Raw genomic sequence first — 16,277 nt, forward strand, 5'->3', positions numbered from 1 at the left:
ATGATGATCATGATATTTAACAAATCTTTATGCAATGAAGTGCCAAAGAAACTGGTATAGGTATGCTTATTCAAACACAGAGAAATGTAAACAGATAGAATACAGTGCTGTGATTGGCAACACCTATATAAGATGAGTGTCTGGCCTAGTTGTTATATTGGTTACTGCTGCTACGATGACAGGTTATCATGATTTAAATGAGGTTGAATGTGGTGTTACAGTCAGCACACGAGCCAGGGGACATGGCATCTGCGAGGTAGTGATGAAGTGGGGATTTTCCCATACGACCATTTCATGAGTGTACTGTGAATATCAGGAAACCGGTAAAACATCAAATCTCCAACATCGCTGTGGCTGGAAAAATATCCTGCGAGAATGGGACCAACAACAACTGAAGAGGATTGTTCAATCCTTCCGCAAATTTCTGGGCCATCAACAAGTGTCAGCGTGTGAACCATTCAACAAAACATCATCAATATGGGCTTTCAGAGCCTGAGACCCAATTTTGTACCCTTAATGACTGCACAACACAAGGCTTTATGCCTCGTCTGGGCCTGTCAACCTTGAAATTGGACTGTTGATGACTGGAAACAAGTTGCCAGGTTGGACGAGTCTCGTTTCAAATTGTAGCTAGCGGATAGACGTGTACGGGTATTGAGAAAACCTCACAACTCCATGGACCTTGCATGTCAGCAAGGGACTGTTCAAGCTGGTGGAAGCTCTGTAATGGTGTGGGGCGTGTGCAGCTGGAGTGATATGGGACCCCTCATACTTCTAGATACGACTGACAGGTGATACGTAAGTAAGCGTCCTGTCTGATCACCTGCATCCATTCATGTCCATTGTGCATTCCAACGGACTTGGGCAATTCCAGCAGGACAATGTGACACTGTACACATCTATAATTGCTACAGAGTGGCTCCAGGAACACTCTTCCGAGTTTAAACACTTCCGCTACCCACCAAACTCCTCAGACATGAACATTATTGAGCATATCTGGGATGCCTTGTAACATGCTGTTCAGATAAAGATCTCCATCCCCTCATACTCTTATGGATTTATGAACAGCCCTGCAGGATTCATGGTGTCAATTCCCTTCAGCACTACTGCAGACATTAGACGAGTCCATGCCACGTCATGTTGTGGCACTTCTGTGTGCTTGAGGGGGCTCTACACAATATTAGACAGGTGTACCAGTTTCTTTGGCTCTTCAGTGTATTAATAGTCATGTATTGGACAGCATAATGTGGGAGAAATTGTTTTTTATTATGCACAGGTAATACAAGACACACGAGCACAGCATATCTGCATAACTGGATGACAAGTTTAATGTCTCCATATTCTCTGAGCCGCTTGCTCTTAAATGTCACAGCCTGGGGTTGTGTTGCAGAAGAACGGCGCTCACAGTAACAACAGTGGTGTTGTAGAAGCAAAAACAAAAGAAGTTTTAAAACTGTTATTCCGTCTTTTATTCTCAAACATTTTGCTCTGTCAAAATGTGTTCTTGATGTGCAGTCTAATGAGGCAAGATATTTGTAATTCAAGCAGTTGTGACACAGTTGTACTATACATATCTGATGAGAGTTATCTGTCACTGTATAAAGAAGGTTATATCTAAAAAGAAAGAAAGTGATGAGACTTACCAAACAAAAGCGCTGGCAGGTCGATAGACACACAAACAAACACAAACATACACACAAAATTCTAGCTTTCGCAACAAACGGTTGCTTCGTCAGGAAAGAGGGAAGGAGAGGGAAAGATGAAAGGAAGTGGGTTTTAAGGGAGAGGGTAAGGAGTCATTCCAATCCCGGGAGCGGAAAGACTTACCTTAGGGGGAAAAAAGGACGGGTATACACTCGCACACACACACATATCCATCCGCATATACACAGACACAAGCAGACATTTGTAAAGGCAAAGAGTTTGGGCAGAAATGTCAGTCGAGGCGGAAGTACAGAGGCAAAGGTGATGTTGAAAGACAGGTGAGGTACGAGCGGCGGCAAATAGAAATTGGAGATTAGCGGAGATTGAGGCCTGGCGGATAGCGAGAAGAGAGGATATGCTGAAGGGCAAGTTCCCACCTCCGGAGTTCTGACAGGTTGGTGTTAGTGGGAAGTATCCAGATAACCCGGACGATGTAACACTGTGCCAAGATGTGCTGGCCGTGCACCAAGGCATGTTTAGCCACAGGGTGATCCTCATTACCAACAAACACTGTCTGCCTGTGTCCATTCATGCGAATGGACAGTTTGTTGCTGGTCATTTCCACATAGAAGGCTTCACAGTGTAGGCAGGTCAGTTGGTAAATCACGTGGGTGCTTTCACACGTGGCTCTGCCTTTGATCGTGTACACCTTCCGGGTTACAGGACTGGAGTAGGTGGTGGTGGGAGGGTGCATGGGACAGGTTTTACACCGGGGGCGGTTACAAGGGTAGGAGCCAGAGGGTAGGGAAGGTGGTTTGGGGATTTCATAGGGATGAACTAAGAGGTTACGAAGGTTAGGTGGACGGCGGAAAGACACTCTAGGTGGAGTGGGGAGGATTTCATGAAGGATGGATCTCATTTCAGGGCAGGATTTGAGGAAGTCGTATCCCTGCTGGAGAGCCACATTCAGAATCTGATCCAGTCCCGGAAAGTATCCTGTCACAAGTGGGGCACTTTTGGGGTTCTTCTGTGGAAGGTTCCGGGTTTGAGGAGATGAGGAAGTGGCTCTCGTTATTTGCTTCTGTACCAGGTCGGGAGGGTAGTTACGGGATGCGAAAGCTGTTTTCAGGTTGTTGGTGTAATGGTTCAAGGATTCCGGACTGGAGCAGATTCGTTTGCCACGAAGACCTAGGCTGTAGGGAAGGGACCGTTTGATGTGGAATGGGTGGCAGCTGTCATAATGGAGGTACTGTTGCTTGTTGGTGGGTTTGATGTGGACGGACGTGTGAAGCTGGCCGTTGGACAGGTGGAGATCAACGCCAAGGAAAGTGGCATGGGATTTAGAGTAGGACCAGGTGAATCTGATGGAACCAACGGAGTTGAGGTTGGAGAGGAAATTCTGGAGTTCTTCTTCACTGTGAGTCCAGATCATGAAAATGTCATCAATAAATCTGTACCAAAGTTTGGGTTGGCAGGCCTGGGTAACCAAGAAGGCTTCCTCTAAGCGACCCATGAATAGGTTGGCGTACGAGGGGGCCATCCTGGTACCCATGGCTGTTCCCTTTAATTGTTGGTATGTCTGGCCTTCAAAAGTGAAGAAGTTGTGGGTCAGGATGAAGCTTGCTAAGGTGATGAGGAAAGAGGTTTTAGGTAGGGTGGCAGGTGATCGGCGTGAAAGGAAGTGCTCCATCGCAGTGAGGCCCTGGACATGCAGAATATTTGTGTATAAGGAAGTGGCATCAATGGTTACAAGGATAGTTTCCGGGGGTAACAGACTGGGTAGGGATTCCAGGCGTTCGAGAAAGTGGTTGGTGTCTTTGATGAAGGATGGGAGACTGCATGTGATGGGTTGAAGGTGTTGATCTACGTAGGCAGAGATGCGTTCTGTGGGGGCTTGGTAACCAGCTACAATGGGACGGCCGGGATGATTGGGTTTGTGAATTTTAGGAAGAAGGTAGAAGGTAGGGGTGCGGGGTGTTGGTGGGGTCAGGAGGTTGATGGAGTCAGGTGAAAGGTTTTGTAGGGGGCCTAAGGTTCTGAGGATTCCTTGAAGCTCCGCCTGGACATCAGGAATGGGATTACCTTGGCAAACTTTGTAAGTAGTGTTGTCTGAAAGCTGACGCAGTCCCTCAGCCACATACTCCCGACGATCAAGTACCACAGTCGTGGAACCCTTGTCAGCCGGAAGAATGACGATGGATTGGTCAGCCTTCAGATCACGGATAGCCTGGGCTTCAGCAGTGGTGATGTTGGGAGTAGGATTAAGGTTTTTTAAGAAGGATTGAGAGGCAAGGCTGGAAGTCAGAAATTCCTGGAAGGTTAGGAGAGGGTGATTTTGAGGAAGAGGAGGTGGGTCCCGCTGTGACGGAGGACGGAACTGTTCCAGGCAGGGTTCAATTTGGATAGTGTCTTGGGGAGTTGGATCATTTGGAGTAGGATTAGGGTCATTTTTCTTCGTGGCAAAGTGATATTTCCAGCAGAGAGTACGGGTGTAGGACAGTAAATCTTTGACGAGGGCTGTTTGGTTAAAGCTGGGAGTGGGGCTGAAGGTGAGGCCTTTGGATAGGACAGAGGTTTCGGATTGGGAGAGAGGTTTGGAGGAAAGGTTAACTACTGAATTGGGGTGTTGTGGTTCCAGATCTGGATACTTCCCACTAACACCAACCTTTCAGAACTCCGGAGGTGGGAACTTGCCCTTCAGCATATCCTCTCTTCTCGCTATCCGCCAGGCCTCAATCTCCGCTAATCTCCAATTTCTATTTGCCGCCGCTCGTACCTCACCTGTCTTTCAACATCACCTTTGCCTCTGTACTTCCGCCTCGACTGACATCTCTGCCCAAACTCTTTGCCTTTACAAATGTCTGCTTGTGTCTGTGTATATGCGGATGGATATGTGTGTGTGTGCGCGAGTGTATACCCGTCCTTTTTTCCCCCTAAGGTAAGTCTTTCCACTCCCGGGATTGGAATGACTCCTTACCCTCTCCCTTAAAACCCACTTCCTTTCATCTTTCCCTCTCCTTCCCTCTTTCCTGACGAAGCAACCGTTTGTTGCGAAAGCTAGAATTTTGTGTGTATGTTTGTGTTTGTTTGTGTGTCTATCAACCTGCCAGCGCTTTTGTTTGGTAAGTCTCATCACTTTCTTTCTTTTTAGATATATTTTTTCCACGTGGAATGTTTCCCTCTGTTATATTCATACCATTAATATAAAGAAGGTTAAATAGATTGGTGTTGAAAGTAGAAATATTTTGTGTCAAAAGTATAAATCTGACAAGGGTTCCAGATTTCTTTCAGCCTCTAGCACTGAAGACACTGCAAAGGAAAAGAAGTCAGCTGAAAAGAGCTGAAGCATAGTAATTTGAATCTTATCAGCAGGTCCAAATCTTAGTTAATTTATGACATAGGCAACCATGGAAAATATATTACGTGCCATTCATTAATCAATCAAAAGAGACAGATCAAAAATAATATCATTAAGAAAAATAACTGGAGATGAGTTTGTGACAAGCAGACAAAAAGTAAGGCATTGAGCAATGAGTGTTACTGAATGATACGAAAGTCACACTAGCGAATGAATCTGTCAATCAACACTAACCCGAGGACTTAACTTTTCTATACTTAGAATAGCCCTGCTACATTGTGTTACTATTTTAGTGGTCATGAAAGGAAACAAACACTTCTAAGAAATGCTGTGCAAGTATAAATGGGCATTTTCCATTAATCAATGGATTACTGAAGGGTTTGTGAGCAGGAGCAGGCTAAAGATTAAGGAGCAAGAGCAACTTGTACGCATCCTTATGCAACACCATTCAAGGGAGGCTTACAAGGGGTAAGTTCCCCACTGCTGATTTGATTCATATAGACAAGGTGTGCAGGGCACAACTACAACTTCAACGTACGCAAACTGGAAGATGCAACTCCCAACTGTCATCAAAAAGACAGAGTTTGAATATTTTGGACAAGTTTACATATTTTGTATTGTCACAAATATTCAAGTAGTCGGCAGCTGTGTGAGCATGCAGGTACTTTCGTAAGTGCGAGGTTTCTGGATCGAATCAAGCTGCAAGTAACTTTTTCCATCCCTATGTAATTTTGACAACGGACTTATGTCGATGCAAATTATCCATATTTAATGATTCATTTATTATTTACATAATATTTATCCTGAAAAACTGAGAGAAAATTATTTTCATGAGGAGATTGAAATGAAAGAGAATACACAAGAACTCCCAATCAAATCAGTATATTCACTTCATTTATATTACTGTACATACATTTGCGACAAATATAATATGTAAACCCAGGTAGCATTCCATGAATCAGGATGATGATGATCATAGAAACATGGAAAACAATAATTATTGTGACATACAGCATGTGTGATGAATGCCAAAATTATAGATGTGCATGATTTTTCCATGCATCTATAGCAAAACAAACTTTATTTACATTGCTGAACAGTTCTCAATGATCACACATTTTAGCAGCATACCATACATATCAATGCACATCACAGAATATTGGTACAATGACTGACTGTGTATGATTAACTGAGTTTTCATGTAATCTTCTCTTGAAGGTATCTCTCTATTCTGTTTCATGATGTTTGCACAATTTTGTAGTCATTTTATAAGGTTATTCGCCTGCACGTAAAAATAAATGTTGCAAGAAATTAAGAGTCAAGAGTAATATTACAACTGATTAGGTTCGTCGGGGCAACTCTTAGCCCAAGTCAGCCCAAAGCCACCTGGCTAAAATGTGGCAAGAGGCAACCCTACATCCCCATCCAGCAACAAATACTTCAGATAAACAGTATACACTCAAATCTAATGGATAACATTCAAAAACTGATTCGCCGCATGGACTCTATCAGCTTGGATTTCAGAGAGTGATTCAGCTAGCTGCAAAGTCCACTGTGTAGCAGTGAAGGTGAAGCCCTACCAGAAGATATGGATGACTTTCAGGTGGGGTAGAGGGTTGGCAGGCACTACAAACACAACAGAATGGTGCAGACTGTCATAATAGGTATATAAGGGTCAGATAGGTGTGACCAGTAGGGAGGCAGCAACGGTCTAAGAATTCACAGTGAGACAATCCAAGGGAAGATTACAACAATATTACGAAAAGGAATGATTGCTATTCATCCTATAGAGAAGATATATATGTACCCCATAGAGTCACAGACAGGGACAACAGAAAGACTATTAACAATGCGAGTTTTTGGTCAAAAGGCCTCCTTCTAAAGTAGACAGTCCAGATACATTTACGCAAGCACAACTCTCACACACATGACCACTGTTGCTGGCCAATGAGGCTGGGCTAGCAACCTATTCTTATAAAAAGATTCTGAAAATATTGTCATTATTCCTTCTTGGGAGACTACTACAGAGTCGAAGACACTCTTATAGTCCGTAACTTATAGATTGTGGCCGTGACATACCATTCTTTGTTCCATGCAAGTTGGTGGTATGACTGACTGCCACCAATTCCACTGTAAAGACATAGCATCTAATAGGCAGGGAGTGTTGTTTCTGGTATGTAAAGAAAGAGGCTGTCTGGTCTCCAACTCCTGAGCCATCTTTATAAATGATATCCCCACGCAGGTCCCTACAAGCTCCAAGAAGAACAATTGATGGTGAGAGGTCCATCACATATTTTGGACCAAGAGAATGATCCAGGCAAATTTGTGGGTAAGGTATAAGTCATGTGAGTGTTCCACAGTGTGACACAATGAAAGAATTGTCAGAAGGTAAGCAAAACTTGAAATTGGTAGGCTGTAACCTGGCCGATAAGAAAATTCTAGATGGAGATCACTTTTTTGGAAGTTATACTTTCACATCAAGATTGGTAAGTAGTCAATTCAAATATTCTAGATGAGTATAGATTTGTGTGGTGTAGCTAAGGAGTAGTGGTTTCTACCCATAATGGGGCATTCCTTGTGCCACCAGGAGGCTGCCAACAAGGCTCATCAGAAAGTCACCAATTACAACTCTGATCCTACAATGACAGATCGAATCTAGGAGCGTGCCACTGACCCATAATCCAAGCTTCTATAACATGAACATTATAAAATGATGGGTCTGTAGAGTTCTAAAATGGTGGAACAGTCCCCACCTCAGATGGTGTTTCTGAGATAGCACAGGAAATTAAGTTTTAACTAAGGTGTCTGCTTGAAGTTTCATACACAGGGTGCCCAAGTTAGCAAGGCATCAAATAGAATTCCTAAGAAGTGATGCAGCAAATGAAGCAGGTGAAAAGGAATACAAATGTTTAAAAATGAAATTGACAATAAGCTCAAAATTGCTAAGCCAGAATGGCTAGACGACAAACATAAGGATTTAGAAGCATATTTCGCTAGGGGAAAGATAGATAGTACCTACAGGAAAATTAAAAAGACCTTTGTAGAAAAGAGAAGCAGCTGCATGGATATCAATAACTCAGATGGTAAACCAGCCATAAGCAAAAAAGGGAAAGATGAAAGGCGTATATAGAGGGTCTATACAAGGGAGATGAACTTGAAAGCAAATTTATACAAAGGGAAGTGGATATAGATGAGATGGGAGATATGATGCTGTGAGAAGAACTGGACAAAGCTCTGAAAGATCTAAGTCAAAACAAGGCCCTGGGAGTAGACAATATTCCATTAGAATTACTGATAGCCTTGAGAGAGTCAACCATGACAAAACTCTTCCGTCTTGTTCACAAGATGTATGAGATAGGTGAAATACCCTCAGACTTCAAGAAGAATGTAGTAATTCCAATTCCAAAGAAAGCAGTTGCTGACATGTGAAAATTACTGATCGGTTTAATAAGTCAAGGTTGCTGAATATTAACACAAATTCTATACAGAAGAATGAAAAATGGGTAGAAGCAGACCTCGGGGAAGATCATTTTGGATTATGGAAAAATATAGGAACACACAAGGCAATACTGACCCTATTACTTATCTTACAAGGGAACTTCCCCATCACACCCACCTCAGATTTAGTTATAAGTTGGCACAGTGGATAGGCCTTGAAAAAACTGGACACAGATCAATTGAGGAAACAGGAAGAAGTTGTGTGGAATTATGAAAAAAAAATAATCAAAATATACAAACAGAGTAGTCCATGCGCAAATGAAGGGTGGACCAGGATATTATACAAACTGGGTGGGTGGTAGAATACCACTATGGGATGGCTGGAAAGAATTGTGGGTAGGATGCTTCTCACTTTCAGGCATGATGACAACTAGTAAAAGCCCTGGTAAAGGATATAGTTTAGTTTGTGAAAAGTAACATTGCAAAATTCAGCAAAAATGTTAATGTCAATAACAATGACACAGAAAATGAATTTTTTCACACATTGTGTATGTCTTCCTTTAAAAATGAATTATTTAAACAAAGTATACGAGGTGTGACAATAAAGTAATGAGACTGATTTTCTTTGCAAGATGTGGGAACCCTGCAGGCTTGCGCAGGCACAATATGTTTAACCTTTGTCTATAAGCTGCTTCTAGTCCAAGCGGCACATCGATGCAACTGCTCAGTCGTGAGTTGTGCTGTAATAAGTTAACATGTGTTTCTGTCTCTCGTCACAGAAATGGAACTGCATAATATTGCGCAACAGTATGCCATTTCTTTTTGCGTTAAATTGGGTGAAAACGCGACGACAACTTACGGTAAGCTTCAGAAGGCTTTCGGAGAAGAGGTTCTGTCAAGAGCTCAAGTTTTTCATGGCATAAAATGTTTAGTGAAGGCAGAATGAAAGTTGAAGATGAAGACCGCAGCGGACGACCATCAACCTCATGGATGGATGTCAACTTGGCCAGGGTGCATGAACTCTTACGATCTGACCAAAGATTATCTATGAAAATAATTGCAGAAGTGAACGTCAATCGAGAAATGGTTCATCTAATAATAACTGAAGATCTTTGTACGAGAAAGATTTGTGCAAAAATGGTCCCCAAAAGTCTCACACCACGACAGCGAGAAAAACAGAAAAATGTGGCAGCCGACCTGTTAGAGCAAACTGAAATCAATCCAGAATTGTTGAGCCGTGTTATTATTGGTGATGAAAGTTGGTTTTTTCAGTATGATCCAGAGACAAAACGCTGAAGTTCCCAATGGTGCTCAAAGGGACCAACCAGACCAAAAAAAGCTCGCATGTCAAAGTGAAATGCATGCTTGTGTGCTTCTTTGATTCCAAGGGAATTGTTCATAAAGAGTGGGTGCCTCCTGGACAAACATTTAACCAATATTTCTAAAAAGAAATTTTAGAAAGACTTCGTAAAAGAGTTCTTCGTGTCCATGCCAACATTGCTGATAATTGGATTCTACATCGTGATAATGCGCCATCCCATACTGCTTTGTCAGTACAGCAATTTTTAACCTCAAAACAAATTTCAGTACTACCACAGCCGCCTTATTCAGCAGATATCGCTCCGTGCGACTTTTTTCGATTTCCAAGAGTCAGAATGGCGGTCAAGGGACACCATTTTCAAACAACACAAGATGTCCAAAAAGCTGTGATGAGGGTCTTGGAGGATATTACAGAAGATGAGTTCCAGAAATGTTACCATCAATGGTAGAAGCACGGGAAAAAGTATGTGCAATCAGAAGGGAACTACTTTGAAGGAGACACTAGACTTGACTAAAAAGGTAAGCAACATTTTTTTTCACATCAGTCTCTTCACTTTATTGTGACACCTCGTACATGTAAACAACAAACTACCAAGAGAAATACAAAACATGAAGTCTAACACTCAGTCTTCTTTACATCCTACTGACTCATCTATTTGATGAAACATTACCTTCATTCTTTCTGTTGTTTATATTCCATTAACTTCCCAAGCACTTTATTTTGGCCTGAACAGTGTTCAGGTAGAAGTTCCTAAGAATGTATATTTGGAGCACAGCATTGTATGGAAATGAATCGTGGACTGTGGAAAATCTGGAAAAGCAGAGACTCTAAGCATTTAACATATGCCACAGTAGGATATTGAAAATTAGATTAGACTGCGGAATTGGTGAGAAGAAGATGTTAAAATATCAAGGAATAATTATGCTTGAGGGGGTAAAAACCGTAGGGAAAGAAAGAGATTGGAATACATCCAACAAATAACTGAGGATGTTATGTGCAACTGCTGCTCTAAGATGAAAAGGTTGGAACAAGAGTGGCATTCATGGCAGCCTGCATAAAACCACTCAGCAGACAGATCTCTTCCATTCCCCTCCCCTCCCCTCCCACAAAAAAAGGAGAAAGGCTCAATGAAGAGGAAATAATTTAATTTACACTGTCAAGTGATAACCCTGAGGGGTTAATACTTTGCACGAGTTGAAAACAACCACATACACACCAGATAGCTGTTTCAGAAACTGCAGCCAATGGGAATCTACGTGCTATCCAATCAGAAATGAAGAAGGCAGCTACCAACGGTATTCACAGGTCTGAAAGCTAGGGGCATAACTGCACAATAAAAGACATTACATCCAACATACAGGGTAGCCTGCTTAAACACTTCAGTGCAAATATCTCTGAAACAAAAATAGATAATGAAAAAACATTTTCACATGATAATAAATACTACAAGACATTCTATAACATGAACAAATATTAGTTTCAACAAAGACTTATGTTTTTTAAATGGGCACCTCGTACTATTTCTAAAGCAAATCAATAACATGAAAAACCACAAAAAGAATGGCACTGGTCGCACCACAATACGTCAATTACATCCCGAGAAATTGTAAAATGGAGTTGACACTTGAAATAAATTAAATGCATCGCTGTTGCCCATCTCAAGACATAAGTGTGAATGCCACACTGCTCATAATCGCAATGTGATTGATGTACATAATCTTACTTTCACAAAAACGTAAATATGAGCTGAAACATATATTTGCTTACATTTTAGAATGTCGCATAGTATTTACTCTTAACAGCCCTGCCTTACACTCATACCCACGAAATCGTTTTTCAATATCTATTGCTCTACCAGAGATATTTGAGGTGAAACATTTAAGTGGACCACCCTGTACGTGCGAAGAAAGACAGTAATGTACTATTTATTTTTATTACTGTTAGCTCTATGCACTTTGTCTGGTAATAATTTCCCAGCTGAGCCACATTGCAGGAGATGAGTTACAGGGTATAAGTGATACGAGTGCAGCTGAAAAGGAACATTGATTTCTATGTCACCAAAATCTCTAAGTGCTGGACTTGATCTTATCTACTATACCATACAATATTACATTTTAAGATATATGCCTGGAACACTCCAAGACACCTATGAACTGTTTACAAGTACTTAAAAGAGGGACAGGGATTGGAAATTTATGTGATGTACACCTTACCTTCATCAATTTCTTTGAATAGACTAATTTGTCAGAGTGACAAGGGTAAAGAGACAAAGATCACTTTCACTTTGGAAAAGACTGGCCCAGAGGATTAATATAATGCACTTCAAGGTGAACTGCCCAAGTGAACTTAACAAGACAAAACCATTCCTAAAACCATGAGCCACGTAAATTCAAACAATAAACTTGTAAATCAGCTAGCTAAGTACAATGCAACAATTAAATAATTTTACTGATCAGTAACAATTTGGTGATGTTTTTGTTTTCCACATTTTATATACAGCAGTAATAAAGTGCAGAAACTTCTTAAACAACTCAATTTCCTGACAAAAAACAGAAATCCACAAATCAATTTCCTGACAAAAAAACAAAATCATTAGCTGACATGAAGTTCTCAGTTACAATTCCAGTATTGCAAATATCTTTACTAACAATATGGAAACATTTTTGTATAAAAGACAATGTTTCTGTCATGACCATAAATGAAAATTCTATTCAACAAACATTCCGCTAGTCTTTCCCACAAATATAAAAAACATCAAGTACTAACAATAGGGCTACTTGAATTTATAATACATTTCTGTCACAGTCATCCCACACAAATTCTGAAGCTTGTCAATTCAGTGTAACTGTGAAGGAATGAGTTTGACAAATGAGGCTTAACTTTTGAGGAATTCTAAAAGTAGAAAGCCTAGTTTGTTAAATATGATAACTTTTTATATGAAGCAGCACAGTCATCAAATTGAACAAATTAACTTTAATAATTCAAATAACATTTTTTCCTGAATGATTCTGCCAACACTGAAATAATTTTGTAACATGACAGGACCAATTCCATTACCAAACTGGAGTTAAAACTTTTATCTGTTACAATTTAAACTAACAGCTATACAGAGTGAAGCTTACCTTTCGCTGAACCACTCCAAATGAAACACGACAACGATGGCAACAATCACCATCTGCCCATTCTGGAGCAGTGTCTGCAGAAAACATGGCATCACTCTCTTTCAGAACCGGAAATTTGTAGCCCTCAGTTTTCATAATATTTAGTGTGTCCTGCAATATTGAAAAGATTCCTGTAGCTAAATACCTTCATCACAGTAATACAGCCAGTTCTGGATACAAATTAATTATAAATATCAAGGACAAGATTCCTATGTGAGCATAAAATATTGCATAGGCTTGAAAAACAAATGTTTGTTTGAAAACTTTTCTCATAATTACAATATTGCATAGAAACAAATTACAGCAATTTTTCACTGCTCAACTTTTCTTTCCACACAATGATAAATGTTCTTCAACACCAGTATGTATTAATTAACAAAAAATATTTAGTTCAATGAAAAAATGAAGAGAGACAAAACGAAGTTGTATCCTACATAACACTACAGTTATTTATGTGTAGCCACTAGCATTTAATAACACGACTGCATACATATGCAGAAATATGTGAATTATATTATTCAGCGCTTACTTACAAAAGGCACAGATGACATTAGAGTATGGCCTACATAAGTGGAAACATGCATACAAATGAAGACAGACTTGCAAACATACCAGTAATGACAAAAATGAGGAATAGCAAAAAAGTCTTGCTACTGAGCGAGAACATACTATTAAAAAGAAAATACAACCAACAGCTAAACAAAAGCATAAATTCAGGTGTGAGTAAAACTGGTATAGAAGTAAAAACTGCCTTGAATCGGACAAAGAATTTACTTACTGTCACATTGCAATATCGAATCTGGTGGCAGGAGGAGTAAATAAATTATCAGCAGAAATAACCAAGCAATACAGTTCAACAGGCAGAGGAAATTATTTCAAATAGCATAGGAGTAGAAATTAAAAATAATCTACTAGAAACATTTTTTGTTGAGCATACTATTGTATGAGAGTTAGACCTGGAGAGGAAAAGAATAGGAACCATCACACAAACATGGTGCTATCATTGAATCCTGGTGTTTTGGGTGAAAAGAGTAATACATGAAGTGCTGAAAAAGTGGAAATGACACTAGATCTGTGGAGGGAAGAAACTTGGGACAGGATCCATTTTAAGACCTGCTAATATAGTGAAGTAATACTGAAAGGTACAGAAGAAGTAAAAAAACAGCATAGCAAGACCCAGGAAGGAATATATATATATTGAACAACTGATGACAGATAAAGGCTGCAACAGCAACCATCATACAAAGACATTGGGTACAAATAGAAAAATGTAAAAGATCTACAGCAAATCAACTCAAGAATTGAATAGGAAAAAAAAAAGAATCCTGATATTAAATTAATTGCTAATATTAAGAAACATTTATGTGGAAAATAAAAATGTTATTCTCACCTGTACTGCTCTGTACTTTGGGCTATTTCTAAAGGCATAAGCCCATGCTTGAATCATTTCTAATACTTTGTTTTTAACATTTTCATGGTTTGTTGTTTTTACTAATTCACGCAGCTGCTCCATATACTGCTTAGTGCCAATTTCATCATGGATAAGGTGACCACAATTCTTCACGCACGATTCTAAAACCTGGATACAAAAGCATTTTTTTTTTAATTTCACAAAAAAGAGCACTCCAATGTACTCAGAAAAAATAGAAATACTAATAAAAACTGAACACCAGATCTTCCCAATGTTTTTCCAACAACAAATGCTAACCCTTCAAATCACAAGTTTAGTTTGTACAGAATCTATGTCTTCCCAATAGAGCAAGCCAATATACACAAAAATCAACCAATTAACAAATAATGGCAAATGGAGTTTCACTATAAAGGCTGATTTACAAATCAAAGCATCACACCTGCACAGTCTACAAGAAACTCAGAGCGATAAACCATGACTCATTAAAATAGCCCAATAAAGCTATGAACTACATATAATTTTTCTCATTGAAAGCCCATTCTTTAAAATTCAAGTGCAATTAGAAGACACAGTAAAATCCTGAAGTTATCAAAATGAAAGATACAATGTCCAGAACATTAAATCACAGGACACCATAAGGCTATAATGGAAACGAAAGCAGGAGAACACAGAACACAAACTGCTGCACTAACGAGTCATGTGGAAAACTTTTTGCAGGCATTCCTCTGCTCCTCTACATCTACATCATCAATACTCTGAAAACCACCTGATGGTTTGTGGTAGAGGGTACCTCTGGTACCCCCTCCTCCCCCCTCCCCCCTTTCCACTCGTGGACAGCACATGGGAAGAATGACTGACAGTAAGACTCTGTATTAGCTCTAATTTCTCAAATTTTCTTGTCATGATCATTTCAAAAGATGTATGTGGAAGGAAGTAATATGTTGTCTGACTCTTCCCAGAAAGTACTGTCTCAAAATTTCAATAGTAAACCACTCCGTGATGCACAATGTGTATCTTGTAGTGTCTGCCACTGGAGCAACTCACTAACGCTATCCTGCCAAGACCTATCTAGTCTTCATTTTTGCCACCTATACAGAGATCTGCTTACTGAACCTTAAAGTTTCTCTCTGAAAGCCACTGGTTAAAAAGTTTACACACAATAAAAATTATTATAGCACCTAACAGAGGGTATAGAATATTATGTATGAGACTGAATCAGCCTGAGAGTTAGTAATCAAGTGTGCATGAGGTGTGCTTGCTTGTGTGAGTGAAGGGTGTGTGCCTCTCTTTTACTGATGAAGGCTGTGACTGAATGTCCAAAAGCTTCATGTGAGTATCTTAATTGTGACTGTCTGCAACTTGATGTGTCGTCTTTATCGTAAGTAGCAATCTGTCTTTTACTACACTGTAGACTGAATACTCAATTTAATTTGCATTCCCAACCAGAATAAAGAAATATAATTGCCATTGGTGGATGTGTGGTTGGTTGGTTGATTTGGGGGAGAGGACCAAACAGTGAGGTCATTGGTCCCATCGGATTAGGGAAGGATGGGGAAGGATGGGGAAGGAAGTTAGCTGTGCCCCCTCAAAGGAACCATCCGAGCATTTGCCTGAAACAATTTAGGGAAATCACGGAAACCTAAATCAGGATGGTCGGATGTGAGTTTGAACCGTTGTCCTCCCAAATGCAAGTCCAATGTGCTAACCACTGTGCCACCTTGCTCGGTGGATGTGCTGTATTGACAAGTGAACAGTCCAATTTGACGCATCAAACTCTGCACTGAATTTTTTTTATACGAGAAGCACACACTGAAAGAAATACAAAGTTAAAATTTTAGCTGCTATGGCACACTGCAAGTACTTAAGAAACAGTCAAAAACTGACAAAACTGTAGCTCACCATATGGTTAGAGAAATGCACATCCCTACCATAGCTGTAGCAGAC

The 16,277-nt window shown here is 40.1% G+C and overlaps 1 protein-coding gene across 1 annotated transcript in view; it reads right to left on the reverse strand.

Moving 5' to 3' along the window:
- Window positions 1-16,277, reverse strand: part of LOC126235696 (hepatocyte growth factor-regulated tyrosine kinase substrate) — a 125,502-nt gene that overhangs the window by 64,456 nt on the left and 44,769 nt on the right. Inside the window, exons 4-5 of the mRNA XM_049944447.1 lie at window positions 14,313-14,501; window positions 12,884-13,033 (exon numbers count right to left, since the gene is read on the reverse strand). Of these exons, the coding sequence (XP_049800404.1) occupies window positions 12,884-13,033; window positions 14,313-14,501 (339 nt within the window). The remainder of the gene's footprint in view (window positions 1-12,883; window positions 13,034-14,312; window positions 14,502-16,277) is intronic.

This window comes from Schistocerca nitens, chromosome 2 (assembly GCF_023898315.1).
Source record: "Schistocerca nitens isolate TAMUIC-IGC-003100 chromosome 2, iqSchNite1.1, whole genome shotgun sequence".
NCBI classification, from domain to species: Eukaryota; Metazoa; Arthropoda; class Insecta; order Orthoptera; family Acrididae; genus Schistocerca; species Schistocerca nitens.